The 17,563-nt window shown below is 36.7% G+C and overlaps 1 protein-coding gene and 1 long non-coding RNA gene across 2 annotated transcripts; one reads left to right on the top strand and one right to left on the bottom strand.

Annotated features, from left to right (window-relative positions):
- Positions 1 to 3,068: 3,068 nt before the first annotated feature.
- LOC148844349 (uncharacterized) lies at positions 3,069 to 6,484 on the bottom strand. The gene is made up of 3 exons (XR_016103124.1): positions 5,900 to 6,484; positions 4,360 to 4,478; positions 3,069 to 3,736 (listed from the first exon to the last, which is right to left on the bottom strand). It is a non-coding gene; the product is annotated as an uncharacterized LOC148844349 (long non-coding RNA).
- A 6,310-nt stretch (positions 6,485 to 12,794) lies between these two features.
- Positions 12,795 to 15,287, top strand: LOC148844348 (uncharacterized). Its single transcript, XM_088959542.1, has 2 exons — positions 12,795 to 13,631; positions 15,018 to 15,287. The coding sequence occupies exons 1-2, from the start codon at positions 12,795 to 12,797 to the stop codon at positions 15,285 to 15,287; spliced, it is 1,107 nt and encodes a 368-aa protein (XP_088815668.1).
- Positions 15,288 to 17,563: the final 2,276 nt, after the last annotated feature.

Genomic DNA, 17,563 nt, shown 5'->3' with positions numbered 1-17,563 from the left:
GTCCACAAGTCCACAGTTCTTTTCTAAACTTGGCACCTTCTGCCACAAAGATTCAAATATATCTATGTTTAATTTGTTAAAAAAGAAGAGAGATTTAAGTATGAATTCCTCCACCTTTCTGTTTCTCCTTGTCATCTTAAATTAATTAGGGCCAACATTTTCCACACTCTACACCTTATTCACTTTATCATTAAAAACATGGAAGTCAGATAGTGTCACCAACTTGAATGGTGAAGCGTCGATCATGCACACTTAATATCTTCTAGTTTTTGTTTTTTTTTTTTTTTTTGGTTCTTTTGGTTGGTAGGGCATTTTTGTGGAATAAATAATGATTTTCCTACACTTTTAAATATTTTGCACTTGGTTTATGTGATTATGTGAGTTTATAAAAACTAATAAGGGTATATATGCTTTGTACATAATAATTCTAAAGGATAATAATGATAATAATAACATATCCAAAATTTTATATAAATATCTATTTTTTTTATTTTATTTTATTATTAATTGAATGTAGATTGCAAAATCTAAATCTGATTACATAAACACTTCATCCAATCTAAATTAATAATATATGATCAGTTATGGGCATATACTAACGTACCCCATAGAATTTGGGTGTAGACGTTTTTTATCAGTTTGGCAAGGGGTCTATCCTATCCTAACCCAAGCCATTAGCAGCTCTAAGTCCTTAGACTATTATGATTTAAACATCTGCTGTATATTTTTTGATTAATTATTGATTTGGGAGAGGACTCTTGTCATTACATTTATAAGAGATAATTTACAAGATACTATTATATCAACAATATTTGAAGAGGCATGCCAATTTGGTTTGATTTCCATGTAGTTTCCATATGCCCCATGAATATTTTAATCAAGACTGGAGTTTGAGATTTCACAAGTTGAATTGTCCAAAACAAACTAATTTTCCATATCTTGCCTGCACTAGACTACTCTCCAAAGATACTACCTGTATGTTGTAGTTGTATGTTTGAAGTTGTCAATTGAGGCAGATCCAGTCTACACAGCTGGATCCAAGTCTACTTCTCAACTTGTAAAACCATCTAAAGTCTAAACCATTGTTCATGAATACCTTTCCATACTCCACACCTAAATGATAGTTGGGAATTAACCCTCTACATCCCAGCCATTAGCATTGAGCCTATACACTCTGCATCTAAAGTCTACTTGTTGGCTGAACTTTGCCTTGTGTGGCTTGGTTGGAATCATCACAGCCTATGCTTTTGTTTGGATCACTAAGTATTACACCAATTACAAGCCTGAGCCTATACGTTCACTATCTATGTCAAGTTCTACACGGCATGGAACTAACAATATTGTTGGCATTAGCCTGGGTTTAGAGTCAATATTTGATCTTCCGGTTCTTGTTATTATAAGCATATCCCTTGTCTCAGCTTTCTAGTTGGGTCACACTTCGGGCTTGTTATATGAAAATGGAAATCCAACTGGTGGTGATATGTTTGGTCCGATCGCTCATTATGCAGGTGGAATTGTAGAGATGAGTCAACAGGTACCATTTCCTGACAAAAATGCAAGCAATCCTGAAGCTTCAGAATTCTTCAAAGAAATTGCTTTTTCTTATAATATCTTATCTGATTTAGAGAAAAGAAGACAATATCGTAAAGCTGGATTTGAGGTGGACACCTTCCCTCCTTCCTTGCCTTCTTCATATTTTCTGTTTTTTAAAATTATGCAATGATACTGTTATTATTTGAAATGTTCAGCAATCAAATGATGAAATATTCAAAACAATGATCTTTCCTAATAAGAATTCACTATACGACCTGTTCTAAGAACTTTTGAATCAAGTTGTTATGTGCACCTAGAAGTTAGAAAAAAAACTGTAGTTGATCAAATTAGAACCTTAAGGAAACTAAGTCCTTAAAGAATCCAATCTTAAAGACCCCACAAAGGTTGATCACTCCCTTGATAAGTCAAGATATTGTATTCTACTAAGAACACAAGAAGGCAAAGCTAAGCTTATTGAAAATACCACTGTATTATTGATGATCTCGTATTACATAGTTGTAGCATTTATATAAGCATGTAAACATCATTATCTTATAAGAAAATTCCTAATCTTATAAGAAAACTCCTAACTAATGATTATCTTATCAGGAAACACTTAACTGATGAGGATTCCTTTAATTTAGGAGAACAAATCTGCTTTGAAATAGGAATCTTTCTAAAATACTACAACTAATGACAAATAAGCATAGAAAAGTCAAAATAAAACAAAACAAGACAAAACAAGCCCATCAATACATCTTGGCATGCAAGTTGGGTCTTTTCTTATCATGTCCATGTGCCAAGCCCATCAAGCTTTGTTCTTCAAATTCTAAGCCTTATACATCGTCTTGCACATAAAGATAGGTGGTTATCCTTGGTGAAATTTTGGGAACTGCTAGAACAGTCTTAGAATCTTTTAGAACAGCCTCTTTGTCATGCACTTCCATGATTAAACCTTGTAGAGCCTTTTTCATCCTCTTTGTTCTTGCCCTAGTCATTGGTCCACCGATTCCTTGCAAAGGATCTTGAGAATATTTGGGAATATTAGCTTGAACCATTTGGCCAGTACCTCGATCTCCATTATTGGTATTATTCAGCAAGCTTAGCTTTGCATTCTTGTGTTCTTGGTAGAATACAATATCTTGACTTTTCAAGGGAATGATAAACTTTTGTGGCATCTTCAAGATTGGATTCTTTAAGGACTTAGTTTCCTTAAAGTTTTAATCTAATCAACTACAGTTTGTTTTCTAGCTTCTGGGTGCGCATAGCAATTTGATTCAAGAATTCCTAGAGTAGGTCATCTAGTGGGTTCCTATCATTTCCTTAATCCTAGGCCAATTTTTCCATCAATAATCTCCCAAAAGCTATCTTTAAGTTTTTTTTTTTAATCAAAAACAAATACTTTTATTAATTGTTATAAAAGATTGGATGTATAAACAAGAAGTGCTAAGCACCCCTAGAATGGTCCAACATTTCTACCTACCTCTTCCCTTTCCCCAAAAATAGATATTGAATTTACAAAATTCCCTGTCGCCACAGAACATTTTAACTCTATTAACTGTTTAGCCTTGCCTTGCCTTGCATATTCCACCAAGTTTGCTAATCCTTCAGTCCATGTATAATTGGCTCCTATTATTCCCAGCTGTTCAATTTCTCTTATAGCATTTTTGTGCTGCCATGAATCTTGGGAACCACTTCTCTGCCGCCCTGTGACCACTTTAATCTCCCTCCAACTCTAATCCTCCAATGTAGAGTGAAGCACTCAAGATCAAGCCCCAGAGCACAATAGGCACTTCAGATCTTAGAAACTCACCACTTCCAATGCTGCATCCATCAAAATTTAGTTTGATTTGGGTATATAGAGGAGGAATTCAACTCTTAGAGAGTGTAGTTCTGGCGATGGTGGTGGATGCCATTGTTTCCAGCTTCAACTAATATCACGTTTAGAGAAAGTGAGAAACCATTAAATAGGTTTAGGGACTTGATCTGATGAACTACTTTTATCTTTTTCTTTTTTTTTTTTTTTGAAATTTGTCTTTCTTTGATCTACTCATCTCCTTAAAAATCATTGTTTTTTCTTTCCTTCTCATTATCATCTATAAATTGCTTCCTTCATGCATCTCCACATTATTCACCCACTCTTACTTGGAAGGATGAAAAAAGACAACTTGAAAGGATTTTCCACATCATCTGGTGGTTACACCTGAAAACAGATATAGAGAAAAACAAATGTTGAATACTAGAAGTAAAACAGGAAGTTGTGCTGAGATTAATAGGTGGTAGGTGGTTTCTTCATTTGCATTGTACAAAAACCACTTCTGGGGGACAAGCAAAAAAGCCCTAATTTTTGGGGGGAGTAGTCTACACCAAACTTCTTTGGCCTGCAGAACTAGTGGTGAGGTAGAAGAGGTAGTCAAGGCATAAGAAAAGAAGCAAACACAAAGGAGCCAGAGGAAGTTGAGGTCCAAATTCTCTTATCTGGTTTGGAGAAATCCAAGAAAACCCCTTAAAGAAGATGAAGTAAGTGCAGCAATTTTGGTCCCTTTTAAGTTTGGTACCCAAAATTTGAGGAACTAAAAGCAAGCATTAGTATGGTTACATTAAATCTCATAGAGTTTTGGGAGTAGTTTCTATAGTATCCTTATAATTGGTAATAAGGTTTGTGAAATAATTTTATTTTCTTTAAAATGGTCATTAATGAAGGTAGATTAATTGCAAAACTTCAATAATTTACTTAGAAGTTATCTACTAATACCATCTTGTTTGCTGGTAGCTTTTGTTTATACTGGCTTGGCTAGTATTTGATGGATAATACTATGAGCCTACCTTGGTATTTCTCAGTGAAGAAGCAGCAATGAGCCTGGTGTTGTAAACTGAAAAAACACAATGACACTTTCATCTTGCATTAAATGTTAAGACAGTAAAATTGCAACCAGCAAAATGTCCTGGATCACACAAGCAGTTGGTCAAAACCTGAAGAAGCAGATACAAACCAGTCTGGTTAAACACACAACAATTAAATATATGTTATGTATACATTATAAAGAGAACAATTTTAGCTCCACTACTGATGTGCAGTCAAGGAGATTAGAGGCTTCTTAATGAATTCATAGGAGAAACTTGAGCTTCCACAGAAATAACTCAACATTTTATCTCCAATAAAATGAATCCCCAGGTTATCGTAATCATGACTTGAGAATTCACAACCATTACTCAAAAATCATGTGAACCTTCAGAATAACACTTCTCTTATAAATGGACATGAACACGTTTGGATTTGGGTAAATTTTTTAAACTATTCTTATGGTTTAGTTAATTGATTAAGTGTGTTCTTACTGTCTGAAATGACTAACACTATCCCTATTATTTATTACAATTGATTAAGTGTAAATTTTTCTTCAAATTTTCACCTTTACATTTCTCACCAAACAGCAGCCGAAGGGGTTTTCACCGCTCGGACCACAGAATGAATGGATTATCGATGACAGAGGTGATGGCGAAGAGCCACGAGGGGATATATTGGAGCGATGGAGGAGTAGCGGGTGAAACTTGGTGGAATCGATAAACTTTGGCGAAGGGTGCAAGGACTGCACTTGGGGCACGGGAGTATCAGATCGGTGTGGAGCCCACATCGAGGGGATTGGGAATTTCTAGGATTCCCGGAAAACAAGGGACCGGAGGTTGCAGTCAATCTTTTAACATGAGGGATGGTGGACATTGCTATGGCCTATCAGTCTACCACGGAGCCGGTAAACTGCACGCTTGAAAAGGCCAAGTTATTCACTTCAGACACCTCAGACAGCACCAGTGACCTGTGGAGGTCTGGATGTGACGCACATCGTTTCAATCTATCGGACGCAAGGTTGAATCTAACAAGTGCAATACAAGCCACCTAAAATTTAACTCGGAAAGGGTGCTTCCCCACCGGCAATGGAGAAAAGAGGACAGAGGACCTGTGTTAGGTTGTTGCAGGGGTTTCACGGTCCGATGTAATATTAGATCCTCTGTCCTCTGTTCTCCATCCCGGTGGACAACCAACCTAAATTTTGGCAACTGGCCGATGAGCTTCGTGGAAGAAACAGCTGGAGCTTCCATGTAAAAATGCCCACCGGAAAACAGAGTCTGCCTCTAGGAATGGAAAAAACAACCGAACAACCTTAATCTTTCAAAATTATCGATGTTGTTTGTGTAGGGGTTGGAGATTCAGGCTATGTGGGAGGATGGAAGAAACGACTGCAGTAAATCAGACCCGACTAATCGTCGCCGAAGAAATGCCCGCTACCTCTCCTTTCCCCATGTACGAACAAGCCCCTTAGGGATGGTGGTGGAGAGAAAAAACAGGAAAAAAACACTATTGAAATGGCACCTGGAGACCCCACCGCCGAGGTCGCCGCCGGTCTTCGCCACGCCGGTTAGAGTTGAAGAGGACGCTAGTGATGAACGGGATTCTGGTCGATTCAGTGCCGGGTGGACGTACGAGGTCGGGCTAAATTCTGACTCATCATCGGGGATCAACCTCTATAAGATGGAGATAGCCAAGCGTGGGAGGAATGGCTTCTACCTCTCCTTTCCTCATGTACGAACGAGCCTTTCAGGATGGAGGTGGAGCGAAAAAAGGGAAAAAAACACTGTTCAGATGGCACCTAGAGACCCCCGCCGTCAAGGTCGGTGCCGGTTTTTGCCACGCCGGATAAAGTTGAAGAGGACGTACTAGTAATGTACGGGATTCTGGTCGGTTCAGTGACGGGTGAACATACGAGATCGGGGCCAGATTCTGGCTCGTCGTCATCGGGGAACAACCTCTATAAGACGAAGATCTGCCGAGTGTGGGAGGATATCTGTAATTGCTGCTACAACTCCAAATGCCAAAGTAGTGTTTTCCGATCAATTGGGTTCGAATGGGGTTTCAAATGCCAGAGCTCGAATAGGGTTATAATAAGGATAAATTGGGTATTTTCAGAAGTTATAACAGTCAGATAACGATAAAAAAAATATTAATCGATTATATAGTATTGGTCTATTTTAGAACAGTAAAAATATACTTAATTAATTAGCTAAGAATTTACCCTTCACTTCACTGGACTAATTTACACTGACATGCCAGTACTGAAATTAGACCAGTAGGACCGATGAACAAAGCATTGCTTGAAAAATTTTTGTCGAGTTTTGGTAAAAAGGTAGATTCATTGTGGAGGCAATTAATTGCAACAAAGCATGGATGCAATCACTCTACTGTTCCTCTTATGATTACTTTGAGGTTTAGTGCTATCCATAACATTGAAAGAAAAATTTTTATTTCCTACCCTATTTTACATCAAATTTGATTTATCCCTAAAATCTAATCCACACAATCTGATCATAGGAATCCTAGATAAACCTAGTTTGTGCAGGTCTGAAAATATCCTAGGTATGGTACAACAAGTACCACATTAGGCTCACTAATTTCCAACTAAGCTTAGGCCAAATCAAACTAAGCCCGACCTAACTCAAAAACTCAGGGCTTGGGCTCAAGTTTCTTTGCATTAGACCCACAAATTTCCAAGTTGAGTTTGTTTCTAATACTTCAATCCCAACTTGGGTCTGGCCTAGATGAAACAAAATTAGAGAACTTCATTAAACGATTAATTAATTATATTGACTAATTAATAAATATGTTAAAAATATTTATTATCTTGTAAGTAATATTAAACATTCATCCCAACACGGGGCTTGCCTAGGCGAGACATAATTAGAGGAATTAATTAATTAATTAATTATATTAGTTAATTAGAAAATTATTATCTTGTAAATAATATTAAAAATTCATGGAGAGAGTTGGAGTGGAAAGAGAAAGAGAGAAGGTTGGGTTGGGTCTTGGCAAAATCGGAACCGACCCGACAAGAATTACTAAGGACCTAGAACTGAATCGGACTTGATAAGGTCTTTAATTCTAGACACAACCAAAATGATTAGGTTCTTTGGTCTAACCTGATGGACCTAATTATAATAAAACTATTGAAAATATCAGGATAATGTATCAGGAACTAAAACCGAACAGATCCAATAGGTTAAGGTCCATCTGGTCCAAATGACCTATTGACAAACCCTAGAGCGAGAGAGGGAGAGGGAGAGAGAGAAGGGGTAATAAATGAAAAGAAAAGAAAAAATAACAATTTTGTGAAAAAATTGTAATTAAATGTTGATGAAACTCTTATAACTATATGAAAATACAATGTGATATGCACAACTAAAAAAGAGGCAATGATTGCTTTCAATGGCATTCTTGTAATTAGTAAAAAACTCAATGTGAAAAATAATGGAACTCTTATATATACTTAGTAGAAAATTTAATGAGACAAATAATGGTATTCTTGTAATTAGCAAATGTTCATGAACACCACAACAACCAATTGTGTCAAAATAGCAAAATATTTCACATAAGCCCATATAACCTTCACACACCAACATTCTTATAACTCTGTATTTCGATGCCTTATGGCATCATTTTAGGGGTATTTTAGACCTTAGACGAACTAATTTGTACCATTTTTCTGTTAAATTCAATGTTGTGACCTCTGAGGGTCCCTATGCAACTTATGAGTAAAAACTGAGAAATTACAGAGTTTTCTACATATTTTGGAAAGCTATTGAGAATTCTAACTGAGAGACGGGGTGTTTTTGTGAAAAACTGAGTATAGGCGGGCGCCTCCTATCTGCTAAACCCAGAAAGGCACCCCTCCTACTATATTAGCATACTCCCCTCTCCTTATCAAACCCTAGGATACCTCCCCATTCATTCTTTTCACATCTAAAAATTTAAAAAGTTTTATTTTAATTTTTAATTTAAAAAAAAAATTATTTTAAATTTTTATTGATACTTAAATTTTTTTTTTTTATTTCGAATAATTAAACTAGACACATTTATTATATTCTTATTAATTAAATTAAGATAGTAATTAATTTGATACACCATTGAAAATTATGGATACATTATGATCATCTAGAATTCACTACAAGAAAATTGGTCTAAATCGGCTTAGGCCTTAAGACCACCGGCTTTGATCTAAGGTGACAGTCTTCATTCCGCCCCCTAATCCTCTTCCGGCTTAGGTCAAGACCGCCGCCCTTGAAGGTCGATCTAAAACGGTTCAATTAACTCTAAACCGGCAATACGTCAAAATCACCGACTTAGCTTTATAAAGGTGGCAGTTTTGACCGCCAGCTTAGATTGTATTTGACCACCACCTTCGGTCAATCAAAATCTTACCTACCTTTCTAGGTGGCGGTCTAAACGCTGGCTTAGGTTCTATTTGATCGCCGCCTTAGGCCAATGAAGATTCTAGTTCCTTCTTAGGTGGCGGTTTAAGCCGTCGGCTTAGTTCCTATTTGACCGCCGCCTTATAGCTTGTTTATGGTTAATTTTTTATACTAGCTTAATTCTATGACAAATCTCAATTTAATACCTGTTTAATAAAAATATCAGGACAATTGATATTGTGACACATAAAAAAAATTAAATAAAAAATGTAATTAAAACAAAAATCTATTAATTGAATTATTTATTATTATAATATCCAAAATAAATTGTTTAAATACAATATCTAATTGATGCATAAAAGTACAAGGAATTAAAAAAATTCCAATTTCCAAGACAATGTAACATGTCTTCCAATGCAAATCCATTAAATGGTTGAACCTGCAAACCATACCATATAAATTGTTAGGGAGTGGATTATGTTTATCGGTAAAAAATTGGTCAATGCTCAAAATACAAGATCAAGTAAAATGAAGTGAAAATCTTTAAAAGAATATTGTTTTCTCACTTTGTAAGGGCTAACTTTGGCCAACTTAGATGTTTGACACTTGAGCTACAAAAGAATGTCGATTTAAGTTATTTATAAGATCAAAATTTTGCAACTGATGATAGTTCGAAAAAATGCAACTAAATTAACCAAATGTCAGTACAGATGTCCTTCGAAGTGGATCCTACAAATGGATCAAAATTTGTGTCTTTCCAAGTGGATCCTACAAATGTCAGTACAGATAGGGGATGCAGTTCTAGTTGAAATCCTAGTAGTATTACAAGGGTTGAAGCTTGCCAAGAGAACCAAATTAACCAATATCATCATTGAAGGGGATTTTAAAGTGGTGGTAGAGTGGGTTTGTAATGAAGATGTCCTTGGTAGTACAAACACATCATGAGGGAGATTTCCGAGTTAAAAAGGGACAGGTTTGTTGTTGTTCAGTGGACTTATAGAACTGCAATGGGCTGGCAGATGGTTAGCAAAGAGAGAATTTGATTCTGGGGGAATGGTTACACAACTCATTCAAAGGGGTCCAGCAAATTGGTTACCAAATTTAAAGAAACTCCACTGCATTAGAACCAGGCTCTCAGACCAAGCCCTTTCAAATTCTAACATATGCCTAACCCAGGCTTACCCAAGTTGCACCCCTTAGGCATTCAGTTCTATGCCATTCCTGCACCCACATCAATCCATTAACCTCCATTAACCTCCATTTCTCTTCTCCAAACTGCCATTCCACAAATAAAAAGGAAACAAATTAAAACTTGAAACAAAAATAATCCAACTTAATCATATCTATAAAGCCTTATTCCAACAGTTGTAGCTTTAGATGCACTAGTCCTGTTTCACTGATCTGATACGTCAAGGGACAGCAATTTTTTATTGCAAATGACCAAACGATATTTTACTAATTTATATGGAGGCCTTCGTATAAAACATGTTAACTCAGCCCTATTATAAACTGTTTTGTATAATTTGGCCCCATATCTTGTGTTCATTCAAGACACGAAATTGTCCAATAGTTACGTCATGGATTTCTGCAAAAATCAGTTATAGATAATTGATAGCAGCAAGAGCTCCTCTATGTGTGTGTTTGTGTGGTTCAAGCAAGCAATTTTTGTTCTTCTTTTATATCTAGTAACAGGGTAGGGTGGGGCCTCTCTTTTAAACCACAATGGAGATTTCGTTCTTATTCCTAGTGAGCTTTGAATTAAGTCTTTGTTGTATAACCATACTCTTGCTGTTTGTTTATGCCTCATAGATGATTCTTTAATTTATAAATGGTAATGCAACTCTATAAAAATAGGGACAAACAATCCCTAAAGGTAGTATAGAATGTTTAATGAGACTGATAAAAAAACATGAATCTAAACAGCGTTAAAATCACTGTAGATGATTGTTATAAAGACTTAACATGTTTTACAGGTAACAAAGCATAATTATTCTCATAAAAATTAGATGAGAATAAAATACCTGTTCAACCAAGTTTAAAACATCCAAGACAGCTGGCTCTTTTAAATAGAGCTTCTTAGCAGCAAGAGAGACGACATGGTTGATGAATTCCTTGACAAGAGGAGTGTTTTTATTGGGAACCCACCCTTGAGATATTCGCCCAGATTGGACAAGAGAGCCATAAGCAAACAAACGACCTAAAAGACAATCCCTTACTTCCTGAAATTGCATAAAGAAGGAACTGAAAAATATTACATGCAGAGAGTGACAACTATATACCAGTATTCTTCAAAGCATGATTTAGCATGTACTTACCTGACCCTTCATTGAAGAAGAGACCTCTAACAAATTAACTATTAATTTCATCAAAGACTCCACTCTAATGCTAGGAATAGCACCAACAACAATAGTCAACCCCAATGCAAACCCTTGTCTCGCACACTACAGAAACATCACAATGTTGACAACATGTCTGAAGTCGGCTTCAGAAATTGCACAAATAAGTGGACTGGTTATAACAATATTTAGTAAATCAGCATAATCAATTAGAACCCCAAAGAAAGACATAAAATGTAAATATTGCAAAAACATATTACAGTTTCAACATGCCATATATATCTCGACCAATCATTCTAGATATCTACCACTAGTGAACAATCGGTAACCATTAGACAGCCTTTGCCCTCCACAGGGCTATGTTTGCATGACATGTTAATCCACACAAACTCCATGTAATGGACTAATGGTAAAGGCACTGGATGCATGGATGTGGGCTTATGTTTCACACAGAGAGACTATGGAAAGCCCAGGCTGTCAAACATGGACAGCCAAATGTAGCAGCAAGCATTAGAAAAGGCAAACAGAAGAGGGGCCCAAACATTCTAGAAAATATCAAAAGGCACACTACTGAATAAAAGGCAGGATACAACATGAATCTCAATATCCTCTCCAGTCAATAAGCCATATAAGAGTTTCAAGTAGAATAAGGAGCAGGTAAATTGTACTAGACAGCCACACTATCTCAAGATACCCCACTGGAAAATAGAGAAGCTCCACTTCTACCTCAGGAAGAAGTGGAAGCTCCATAATTGTTCCACATGATCCATGATTTTAGACCCACTCACACACAACCACACACTCTAACAAAATAACCCTGTGCCCCAATCTAGCAGCAGAACATGGAACTGCTCACGCTATCACGAAACCTAGCTATTCGACCACAGGGAGGGCTGAAGAGATGGATAATTGGATCTTTATAAAATGGAAATTCGCTGCTTTTTGCACGCAGGCATATTAGAACACGCCATACTTGAAGATAGCAATTTTCTGCATTCATCCCATGGACAAATAGTATGCCACTTTATGACATATCATTTTGAATCCAGATGAACTAGTAAGTTTCAAAGCATTTTATGGCACCACAGTTCCCATGGGGTGTGGTCACTTTTCTGTGCAACAATCACCATGAACTTTGGAGCTCACTTCTCATCTAGGAACTTGCAGGCCTGAAAAACAATAAAAAGGGAAACAGAGAAAAAATTCTTATATCCATTTCCTCAGAGGCTCCTTCCAAAACTGTTGACAAAAGGGGCGGTTATTTTAGCAAAAGTATTAAATGTTGCTACACATTTTCAGAAGACATTTGAATCTGCTCTTTTTTTTAATAGTAAAGTTAAGCTACTTCCAAAGTTTGTTTCTTTCCAATATGTATCGTTACACCTCCCAAGATTAGTTAGTTCCCATGTTTGCCGATTCTGCTCCCAAGGTGTGTTAATGCATGTCCTTGTTAGTGTAAGTCGGTTCACATTCAACCGACTCCATCTACTATAAAAACCCATCTTCTGTACTGATTCAACCATCAGAGAGAAATACCAGAATACTACTAATTTTCCTCTCGTTCAACTAAGTTCTATTCTGTTTTCTATCATATTTTTTTACAGTATTTACTATTACTATCATCCGCAACCATCAGTGGTATCAGAGCCCGTTCGATCAATCTCTTGGGCGTGATTTCTTCTAAACATAATGTGTGCAGAAGCCAATCGTTCCACCCTTTATCTACCAATCTTCAATGGAGAAATCTATGACTTTTGGTCCATTAAAATGAAGACCTATTTTCGGTCACAAAGTTTATGGAGAATTGTTGAGGAAGGATTTTGCATTGCTGAAGATACTTCCACTCTTTCAGCAAATCAAAAGAAGATCTATGAAGAGAATCAGCAAAAGGATTGTCAAGCACTATTCTGTTTGCAACAAGCAATGGCTGAGGAGATATTTCCTCGAATCATGGGCGCATCAACTACAAAAGAAGCATGGGATACACTGCAAGAGGAGTTTCAAGGATCTGTCATGGTACGCACTGTTAAATTGTTGAAGTTTAGAAGGGATTTTGAAAATCTTAAGATGAAGGATATTGAGACTGCAAAAGATTACTATTCTAGAATAAAAGAAATAGTAAATCAAATGAGAGCCTATTGGGAGACTATTTCTGACAAGAAAATAGTCGAAAAACTTCTAATCTCTTGTAGAGAGAGATATGATCCAATATTTTCGGTGATAGAAGAAACAAATGATCTAGAAAAACTATCACCCACTGAATTGATGGGCTCTCTCGAGACATATGAAAATAGGCGTGACAAGCAGAATGAAAATTCAGTTGAAGCTACCTTTCAGTCTAAAGTTAATTTGCGGTCTCATAAAACAAGTGTTGATGGAAGAAAGTCACAAGGAAAACCAAAAGAAAATAATGACAAGTATTCTTCATGTGGTATTTGCAAGAAGAAAAACCACTTGGAGAAAGATTGCTGGTTCAAAGGAAAACCACAGTGCCAAAACTGTAAAAAATTTGGCCATGTTGAAAAAGTTTGTAGAATCAAGAAAACCCATTAAGCTAATTTTTTAGAAAAGAAAAATGAGGAAAATAATCTTTTTTATGCTTGTCATTCTGCAATAGAAGAAAAAAATGATACTTGGTATCTTGACAGTGGGTGCAGTAACAATATGACTAAAAATGAAAGCATCTTTCATAGTCTTGATAAAATCAAGACAAAAGTCAAAATTGGTAACGACGACTTCTTGGAAGCAACCGGCAAAGGCACCATTGTATTTGACACAAAACAAGGCAAGAAATACATAAATGATGTACTTTTGGTCCCCAATATTGATCAAAATCTATTCAATGTGGGCCAAATGATAGAAATAGGTTACTCTTTACATTTTGGGGGAAACTCTTGCACAATCTATGATAAGAAAGACAAGTCCCTTCAAATTTCAAAAAGAAAAATGATAGAAAACAGATGCTTTTCCATTCAATTGAGAGATGCAAGTTACATAACAATGCAAGCACAAGAGGACAAGTCGTGGCTATGGCATAGAAGATTCGGACACTTTAATTTCCATGGATTAAGGATTCTTCAGCAGAAGAACATGATGCGTGACCTACCAGCTATCAAGGAGTTCAACAATGTCTATGAAGGGTGTATGCTTGGAAAACAACATCGACAACCCTTCCTATCCGGCAAAGCTTGGAGAGCGTAAGAGCCATTGGAGTTAATTCATACAGATGTTTGTGGTCCAATGTATACTCCATCAAATAATCAAAATAGGTTGTTCATCATCTTCATTGATAATTATACTAGAATGACATGAGTTTATTTTTTGCGAGAAAAAATAAGACACCAATTGAAGCTTGGAGTGGGCAAAAACCATCAGCAAAGCATCTCAGAGTTTTTGGATGCATATTCTACACCCATGTCCCATAGGAGAAAAGAGGCAAATTGGATGAGAAGACTGAGAAAGTAATTTTCTTAGGCTATAGCACTCAATCAATAGGCTATCGAGTCTATAGCTTAAGTAAAGAAAAACTCATAATCAGTTGAGACATAAGCTTTGACGAGGATGCTGCATACAATTGGGAGACAAAAGAAGTTGAAAGAAAGGCTATCAACTTGCCTCTATTACCAAGTCAAAGAATTGAAGAAGATCATGATCAAATCAGTTTGCCAACACAATCGGAACCGGAATAAGCTTCACAGTCTACTCTAGATTCACCACCAAGGCGAACTAAATCCTTAACAGAAATATATGAAACATGCAATTTGATGATCTTAGAACTAGAAAGATTTAAAGAAGCTTTTAAGGAAGAAAAATGGAGAAAAACTATGGATGAAGAGATAAAAATGATTGAAAAAAAATGAAACTTGGGAGCTTGTGGATCGTCCACAAGACAAATACACTATTGGAATTAAGTGGGTCTACAAGACAAAGCTTAACTCAGATGGCTCGATCCAGAAGCTTAAAGCAAGGCTAGTTGCCAAAGGATACTCACAACAATATGGTATCAACTACAATGAGACATTTGCTCCAGTTGCTCGCCTTGACACAATCAAGGCATTGATAGCACTAGTTGCACAGAAGAAATGGAAAACTTTTCAACTTGATGTAAAATTTGCATTCCTCAATGGCTATCTTAAGGAGGAAATCTATATGGAGCAACCTCAAGGGTTCATGGTGCAATGACAAGAAGACAAAGTTCTCAGATTAAAGAAGGCACTATATGGCTTAAAACAAGCTCCACGAGCTTGGTACAGCAGAATCGACAATTACTTCTTGGAGCAAGGATTGAGGAGGAGCTATAGTGAGCCAACACTCTACATCAAAACTCAAGGTACAAATGACACTCTCATTGTTTCTCTATATGTTGATGATCTTATTTATATTGGAAATAATGAGAAGATGGTCAAGAAGTTCAAAGAAGACATGATGAAGACTTTTGAGATGACTGATTTAGGCCTAATGCACTATTTTCTTTGAATTGAAATAACTCAAGAAGAAGAAGGGACATTCATCTCACAAAAGAAGTATACGGAAACTCTTTTGAAGAAATTCAAAATGGAGGGGTGCAAAACAGTTTCCACTCCACTAGACAACACTAAAGCATTCAAAAAGGAAGATGGCTCACCAAAGGCAAATGGATCACAATTTCGAAGTATGATTGGAAGCCTTCTCTATTTAACTGCTACAAGACCAGACATCATGTATGCGGTTAGTCTACTATCATGATTCATGCAGAATCCAAGTCAAGTCCACCATGGAGCAGCTAAAAGAATACTAAGGTATTTACAAGGTACAAAGAGCTATGGAATTTGGTACAGTAACACATGACTCTAAGCTCATTGGCTACAAAGATAGTGACTGGGCAGGTTCGGTAGATGACATGAAAAGTACATCTGGTTATGCTTTCACACTTGGATCAGGGATAATCTCTTGGGCTTCAAAGAAGCAAGCAACTGTGTTCAATCATCAACTGAAGCAGGATATATTGCAGCAGCAATAACAACGAGCTAAGCTATATGGCTCAAAAGGATATTTGATGGCACGGGAGAACCACAAGTTGGTGCTACTGAAATCTACTGTGATAGCAAATCTGCTATTGCAATGGCAAAGAATCTCATATTTCACAACAGAACCAAACATATTGGGATCAAGTATCACTTTATCAGAGAAGTTGAAGGAAACAAAGAAATAGAACTCAGACATTGCAAAACTGAAGAATAGATAGCTGACATATTCACAAAGGCTCTGCCAAAAGGCAAGTTCAAATTGTTACGAGACATGATTGAAGTTGCTGAAATGTGTATCGAGGAGGAGTATTAAATGTTGCTACACATTTTCAAAAGACATTTGAATATGCTCTCTCGAGGAACAGTAAAGTTAAGCTACTTCCAAAGTTTGTTTCTTTCCAATATGTGTCGTTACACCTCCCAAGATTAGTCAGTTCCCATGTTAGCCGATTCTGCTCCCAAGGTGTGTTAATGCCTGTCCTTGTTCAGTGTAAGTCGGTTCACCTTCAACCGACTCCATCTATTATAAAAACCCCTCTTTTGTACTAATTCAACCGTCAGAGAGAAATACCATAATACTACTAATTTTTCTCTCTTCAACTAAGTTCTATTATGTTTTCTATCATATTTTTTTACAGTATTTACTATTACTATCATCTGCAACCATCAAAAAATAACCTCAATGATTTGATCCAGTTCAATGTTCAGGACCTGGTTGAATTGCGATTCGCTGACACCATCCTTGATTTGGCATCTCAATTCCTTTTTGTTCCTCACATTTGATTAGACCTCTAACAACACTATGTATGTCACAACAAGATAAGAAGATCACAACAGCCCAACTTTCAACCTTTTGATGGTTGAACAAATTTCTGCTCATAAACAGGTTAGCATCAGAACCATGATTTGGTATCTCAATTCCTATTTCTTTCTACTTATCTACTCGTAAAGTCTTCATTAAGAAAGACCAGGGCCTCCACAATGGGTAGAATGGAGCTAGCTTAAATCTTACTACTTAAGATGCTGAAACCATGTTCCCTTTTCAGCATCCTATTATAAGAGGAGCTATAAGAACTGGACCTTGTCCCAAACGAGTTCAAAGCTTTTTTATAATATACAAGCGTGTCACCCAATAATTTTACACACACAACCCCATTATTTGGTTCAATGGTAAAATCTTGGGCCAACAAGAGTGAGAACATGGGCTTCAAGTGGCCACTTTGTGCTAGAAAAATGCCAGAAAGCCTAGATCTGTATCCAGTCTACCATGTATGTATGTATGTGTGCACTTAGGAATACTGGGCCACAAAGCCTATATCTGTACTACTACCAGATATACCAGCAGTTCACATGTTTATGCATCTAATTTGGTAGCAGAGTTGGAATCCCCGTATGTAGAATGTAGCTTCTAAGTTTTCGTGATCCTTCCATCTACTCTCTAGGCTAGAAAAG

This window comes from Nelumbo lutea, chromosome 8 (assembly GCF_056320005.1).
Source record: "Nelumbo lutea isolate HS-2025 chromosome 8, American lotus-T2T, whole genome shotgun sequence".
NCBI classification, from domain to species: Eukaryota; Viridiplantae; Streptophyta; class Magnoliopsida; order Proteales; family Nelumbonaceae; genus Nelumbo; species Nelumbo lutea.
Note: the sequence above shows the minus strand (reverse complement) of the source record. Positions and strands in the feature narration are given on the sequence as shown.

What these genes read in the sequence shown, in the direction of transcription:
- LOC148844348 (XM_088959542.1), top strand. Translation starts at nt 12,795, where the DNA reads ATGTGTGCAGAAGCCAATCGTTCCACCCTTTATCTACCAATCTTCAAT. An exon ending in AATTTGGCCATGTTGAAAAA is followed by an intron (nt 13,632 to 15,017) that starts GTTTGTAGAATC and finishes ATTGGAATTAAG; the next exon opens with TGGGTCTACAAGACAAAGCT.